The following is a 7169-nucleotide window of genomic DNA, read 5'->3' on the forward strand; positions in this document are numbered from 1 at the left end:
TCTGTCAGCTGAGCTGGTGGAAACATATCTGATGTTGTTCGGTCAGCTGAGCTGGTGCCTGATTGTTGAGGGAAGATTGTCAACAAAGTACATTTTCTTCATAGGAAACATAATAGTCTTTGGTCGCACCATAGGTTCAAGTACGCTTGGCTGACATTAAGCTTTTAGTGTAGCTTCCAGCCTGAATTTGGCGGCTGAGGCAGTTTTATTTGCCTGGTGGGCTCACGTCAGACAATTATGGGAATGTTTGCATGTTGATTTTATATAATTGAGCAGCTACATTATTTGGTATATGGGTATGTAGTACTGCCATTAACTGACTTCCAATCTATACTGTATTGCCATCAGCAGGGTTCCATCTGGTTCCCATTCCTATTCATCATCTGTAAGAAGAATCTATATGTCCTTGCTATTGCCTCACTTGCAAATTAAATTGTGTCCCCTTCTCTGGTATATAAACACATTTTCATGGTTAAAGTTTCTGAAAGGTAGAAGGAATTTTGTATTACCCAGTTCATGGTACAGAAGAGTACAAATAGAATGAAATATACTTAAATTGAGCTCAAGGTGCACAGAAAGTATTTATGGACTTGTACTCTTTTGATGGGGAATAATTGAATATGTATTATATTCATACAATAAACAGTGTGTGCTTCATAGATTTATTTTTGTAGGTTATATATATCTATATAACCCAGTATATTCCAATTGGTGCATTAAGTAATTAATGTAACACAGTTGTTTTACTGCAGAGACTATTTCTAGTAACTAAACTTTCAACAGGGTAGTGGTTTTTCTATGATTCAGATCTAATACTTACATTAAGAAGCTGCTGTCTGGAGAAATAAATAATGCAAACTGAAGATGATGAGAGATGCAAAAGTAATTGCAGTTGTTACCTACTGACAATCTCAAAGTTTGTCCCCTAACCATTAAGTTCAGTGAACTTTTATGTTTGCTCAAAAGTTAATTTTGGCTTTGTCTCTGGCACATGTCTGCCTTCTGTGCTCCCTCAAGTAGGTTTGCAGGATAGACAGCTGAGGAGTTTTTCTTCTTGGAGCTGTCAAACAAAACAAGCCCATGCAGTTTCGGCATGCACAGTGTCAGGAAAGTGGGGAAATTAATTGAAGCTTCATCACCGAATGGGCTTCATCCCTTGCTTTCTCTTCATCCCACTTACTCAAATTTATTGGTTTCTGAATCTTATGAGGGCACTAACTTCTCTTTTAGGAGTTGTTTTAAAGCAACACTAGTCAATTTTTGGAAGGTTAATTGCTTTTCAGACAAATTGTATCTGACAGTTGGCTTCCGGATTTTCAGTTTGAAGTCATAGATGGTACAACCGTCATCACACATTGTTGCTAACTTCTCTCACTGCATAATGGATGTATATTTTTACTGCAAGAAAATTGATTTGTTCTTCATAATATGCTCCCTCATATTAATTTTTTTAATGTTAGGCCAATAGAATACAATTACAGCGAATGCAGTGGGTTGGGGGGTTAAATGCACGTCCAGGATACTTGAGGGCACAGTTTCCTGAATAATCCCAAATACATATTTTTTGAAACCAAGGGTTTATTGTAATTTCATAACGTAGAATGGCATTAATTAAAAATATAAGGAAAATGGAATGAATAAAAAACAAGTAAAATTACATGAAAGTATAATACCATAAGGAACATATTGGTTCACAGTAAAAAAAATAAATCATATTCTCAGGTCTTGTTTCATACATACAAGTCACAAGTATGTTTTTTTTTAATCAGTTTATACAATTCTGAAATTGCAATAGCTTCTTCATCAATAAAGATGACTGGTAAGACCATTAAAGGGTCTGGCATTAGTCCTGTGCCCAAATACCAACTTAAACATTTTTGAGAGTTAACATTTCTGTGCCATTCAGAAGTTGGGAGTGAGACTCTCAAGTATATTTTGGTCTGCAGTATATTTTTTGAAACATAAATCATAGTGTAAATTACATCTGTGCACAATCTGTGCTGCTTCACTATGAACAAACTCTAATAGTATTTCACATTTCTCCCATGAAGTTGGAACCTCCCAAGCATGTTGGCATTGTTGTTGTTTTTAGATCATACTTAAATTGGTTTGAAAAGTGAAAGTTTCTGAAGTCCATCTGGCTTCATTGGAGGAGACGCTGAGGCTTTCAGCAGCTCATTCTCACAATGCTAAAGCATTGTTTACACAGAGATGGGGAACACATAGCCCTCCAGATGTTGCTGGAATCTCAAGTAGGAAGATGCACAGGGAGAGTCATCCCTGTGCTCTGCTCTATATTTTGTTGCAGAGCTCAGGAAAATGACTTCATATTCTGGACCAGGAAGCCTATACAGTGGTGCCTCGCAAGACGAAATTAATTCGTTCCGTGAGTTTTGCTGTCTTGCGATTTTTTTCGTCTTGCGAAGCACGGTGTCGGGAAAGTTTTGGAAAAGCTTCAAAAATCACCAAAGTCTTTAAAAACCTCAAAAAAGGCTACCACACCACGTTCTATGAGTTGCTCCTCGAAGTCAAGTCGCAACTGTATTAACAGTGTTAAGAAAAAGGAAACAAACTTGCAAGACGTTTCCGTCTTGCGAAGCAAGCTCATAGGGAAAATCATCTTGCGAAGCAGCTCAAAAAACAAAAATCCCTTTCGTCTAGCGAGTTTTTTGTCTTGCGAGGCATTCGTCTAGCGAGGTATCACTGTACCATGCTTTCTGCTTGATCAGCATCTTCACATGTTAACAAGGTTGTAGTTGAATAGTTCTCAGCTATCTTAAATAATAATTTCAGGGAAATTGTCCCTTTCCTGGTGTGTTGCTTTTCCTTGCATTGCTTTGATCAGTATACTAATGAAGCAAAGCGTTTGATTTGACAGCATGAGACCGCTTCCCATGGTCCTTAAAATGTTCAGAGCACTTCAAAGGGAACAATGGTTGCATACATTGTGAAATTTCTGAAAATAATGTCATAGTGGTGATGCCGTAAAGCCCACACTGTTGGTTGCATTCTTTAGGTGTCTAGGCTGGGCTTCCAGTTCTGCTTTACATCTCAAAGAAGTGTGAAGCAAGCCAGGTAACCATGTTGTGCATTTTGGGGGCCAATTAAAAGTGCTGGTTTTAGTGTTTAAAGCCTTTGGGTCTGAGTTAATGGAAAGACTACCTATACCCACACCAACCTGCCCACACAGGGCAATCGGGGCAGAGGTTTTCTCCTTGTTTGCCCACCACCAAAATCAGCCAAGTTGTCAGGCATGGTGTTCCCACACTACAGATCTTCATAAAGTCCTGGCAAACCACTTTTTCACAGTGCTTTACTCATGAGGTATATTCCATCTTGCTACTGTTCTTCTTTTGGCTGCTGAATCTGTTAATACTGCTTTGGTTCTAAATCAGTTGCTGAGTTGCAAGGACTTATTATTATTATTATTCTGTTTTTTTAAAATGTGGTTACAGTGAACATTTTGGGTTTTATTTTATTACTGTTGAATTTCTAATTGTGTGCAAGCCACATTTAGAGAGAGTTTGACACCTAAAGGCAGCCTATAAATATCAGGTATTAAAAGCTAGGAAGAACAAATATGTAATCCTGCTAAGATAACTACTTACAGTGATGCAATCTACTGAATACTCTATATGCAGTCAGCAACTCAGTACAGTGGTACCTCTAGATGCGAACGGGATCCGTTCCGGGGCCCCGTTCACATCTACAAGCAAACGTAACCCGTGTCTGTGGGTCACGTTTCGGTGCTTATGCGCATGCACGTGACATCATTTTGAGCATCTGTGCATGCGCAAGCGGCGAAACCCAGAAGTAACGCACTCCGTTACTTTCTGGTTGCCGCGCAGCGCAACTCGAACGCGCTCATCCTGAAGCACATTCAACCCGAGGTATGACTGTATAACTAATGTTAAAGTTCAGCAAAATGCAACTACTGTGTAGGTCATTCCTCATTTAATTTCTGCACTCCCTTAAAGTCTAGCAGCTGTAGGGGACATTAGACAGGATCCACAAGTTTTCATTTGCTTGGCTTTTGCTGCAACTTCAGATGACTCTTCAGCTAGGGAAGGAGTCATATATCAGATACAGTGGTGCTGGCAAACTGTTTGCTGTTGTGTCTTGTATCTTACGATCACGATGACTCTGTCCTTGTGCATGTTGTGGAGAATGGGATCTCTCTTCTGAGGTAGCAGATCGGGGTGGAGTTTTTTCATAGCTCTACACGACTTGAATCTCTTAACCATTAAGATTTAGAGAGCAGCAGTGAGCATATGAGACATGATTTGAGACACATGCAGGTCCCATTTTCTGAACACAGTACATTTTCAGGAGATAATTGGTTAGGTGAGCATTTGCATATCAAGATGATGATTTTAATTATTTCCTATGGGAACATTTCTAATCCGTGATTTGTGCCTTCCTGCTTACTTCCTGAAATTGCTAAAGACAATTGGCAAAAGCCAAACAAAAGGAAAAACTGATTTGTCCACTCTCTCTTCCTCTGCCAACCAGCAAAACACAAGCAAGTAAGGAAGTGGGACAACTCTTGACTGTTCAGCTACCTGAATCAGCCATTTGTGTAGCTAGGTTTGGGTATAATTATTTGTGTTCAGGTAACTGAGATTTCGGATAACAAGCATTCAGACAGCGGGACCTGCATGTATAAATTCTTGAAAATGCATTTGAGCTTTTTTTAGTCAGTGTTGTGCCAATGCAACAAATAGTTCTCATCCTGGTGTCAAAGTTAAATTGCTATATAGCTTGCCAACTCCTCCTTGCACACACATCTTGTTTTGTATCTAGCTGTGATGTACCTAGTAGTGTTGCATCAGTGCAACAGCACCTACCTAAAACAGTCCTATCTTGCTTCTGCGGCTGGGACAGGAAATAGGAAATACTTTTTAACTGAAGACTTCTTGGTTTGTTCAGTTGCAAGGGGCTTCATTTTGTTAAGCCAAGATATGATCATACAAATGGGGACATGGTTGGAATAGGTTAGATGGTTTCTACCTTGTTCTGGTTGAGCTATTTTTTTGGGTGGGGGAATCAAATGATTTTTTTCCTTTCAGAAATTCCAGAGTAGCTATGATATTAGAACTTAGAAGTAATCTGTGAAATAGTTTTGAATGGTTTATAAACCTGGAAGAATCTTTGAAATACAAGGCAGAGAGTGGAGTAACTCTCACAGTTGCCATTTTATCATCTGATCTTAATTATAGTAAATATTTTCCAGAGAAGCCTTTTGAGACCTCTGCTGGCGAGTTAAATGGTGCTATTGACCATTTTGAATATGCATACTAGCAGCAATAGGCCTTGAGACAGTTGTGAATTGGTGTTTATTTTGAGAAGTTAAGCAAATGTCACTAAAATATTTAAGTTTTCATCTAAAGAGCATGCATTATTCCTTGCACACAAATACAGGTAAAAAGCTTTGCACATCAGGTCTGCATTAATTGTGTAGAGCACTTGAACTAACAGACTATTGAAAACAAAAAACTTAACTAGCTTTAACTAACAACCTGTCACTTTACAGTGGAAATCTTGCTGCTGGAGAGCATACAAACCAAAGTAGCTTCAAATCCATAATGAATTTGCTTTTTAATTATTGCTTTTTATTTTTGTGGTTTTATTTGAGCATGCTAAGCTTCTGTATTTTTTGTTTTTTAGATTTGACACAGTTGAAGGCATGTAAGTGGTCATTTAAATTTTTCAAAAGACTTAAGACAAGGATTAAAACAAAAAAGGCTTTTAATGTTGAGTGTAATTTTCAAAACTTTTATTTTCAGCGATTGCATTTGTTTTGCTTTTAATGTTTTATTATAAAATTCCCTAACATAAAGTTAAATATTTTTAGTGACATCTACTGTGAGAGCACATTTATTCACAGAGAGAGCAGAAGACCATTCTTAGCAGTTAATTGGATATGAAATCCTCATAATTTGCTTCTTTTCAGCACAGTGATTGATTGTATATGAAATTATCCTCAAGAACTTGTTAGCTTCATTTCTTCCCTCTGAAGCTGCAGTTGGTTTACCACGGCATTTGAAAGTGCCAAAATGATCAAATCAGAGTGCTGTTAAAGAAGGCAAAAATGTAGATATATCACATCAGTAGCTTGCAGAGGCTCAGATTTCATTCTTTCCAGATGTTGTGTTCCAGAGAGAATAGTCAAAATGGCATGAATGTCAGCTAGGCACATGCACCCATTCCCCTCACCATTGAGAGGAAGTAGTGATTGATGAATTGGGTGGTATTGCATCCTGTTTGAACATGGCATGCCCCTAGCTGTCTGCCTTTAACCCCTTTTTTTCCAGGGAACAGATTGGCTCTGAGAGATTCCATGTTCAAGCATGGCACAGCCTAGTTCATTTCCATCTTCCGTAGCATTAAAGAACCAGAGACTCTCACCAGGTCAAGTGTCCTCTCTGGAACATAACACTCAAATAGGTGTTGTGTGTCTGTTTGAGTAGTTCTTGAGGTTTGCTCTCATTTTTGAACTGGGGAGGGGGGATTATTCATATTTAAATGCACTGGAAACATCTATATTCAGTGTGCATTTAAAAACAGCATTTATTTGGACAAATACGTAAACATGCAACCTTGCAATAAAATTCCATTTATCGAAATCCTTTTTTGCTTTTAGTGATGATAATAGGCATCCTGACAATATTCCACAGAGAGGGCTTGTTTCTGTATTAAAATAAGTTAGCCATAGTAGCTGCATTGAAAATAGATTACACCATGTATTCTCTCTCTCCATGTGCAAATTCTTCACAGCAGGACTGGTTTTAATTAGTTCTTTAATTTTCTTGTCCCTTTCATCATTGGATAAAAGTACAAAATCTTTCAAATAAACATTGGGTGTGGCTTAACTTATATTACAGCAGAACCTCAGACATGTGAACTCATGGAGGCTGCTTCCATGAAATGATCATTTGCTTTTAGGTTCTCCTAACTTCACATTGTCTTCCTTTCTAGCTTCTTTTATAACTCTTAAGCTCAGTCCACCATTCATCGTCCTTCGTAAACTTGGTTTGAATTCACTTGCTGCTTCTTTCTAGCTCTTTGAAGTTGATTCCTTATACAGTACAGTGATCCATATTGACCAGATGAAGAATTTAAAGACTCTTGCAGGAGAGTGGCCACTACAAAATTGCTCAAGAAGACAT

The 7169-nt window shown here is 38.2% G+C and overlaps 1 protein-coding gene across 2 annotated transcripts in view; it reads left to right on the plus strand.

Annotated features, from left to right (window-relative positions):
- The window catches only part of SEPTIN7 (septin 7), a 37389-nt gene that overhangs the window by 23896 nt on the left and 6324 nt on the right, over nucleotides 1–7169 (plus strand). The window contains exon 10 of one of the 2 annotated variants that reach the window (XM_080975958.1): nucleotides 5668–5688. The exons of the other annotated variant lie outside the window; for it this stretch is intronic. Coding sequence (XP_080832084.1) covers nucleotides 5668–5688 — 21 coding nt within the window. The remainder of the gene's footprint in view (nucleotides 1–5667; nucleotides 5689–7169) is intronic. 2 annotated transcript variants of the gene reach the window in all.

The sequence above is a fragment of the Podarcis pityusensis genome (assembly GCF_964106645.2).
Source record: "Podarcis pityusensis genome assembly, chromosome: 12".
Taxonomy (NCBI): domain Eukaryota; kingdom Metazoa; phylum Chordata; class Lepidosauria; order Squamata; family Lacertidae; genus Podarcis; species Podarcis pityusensis.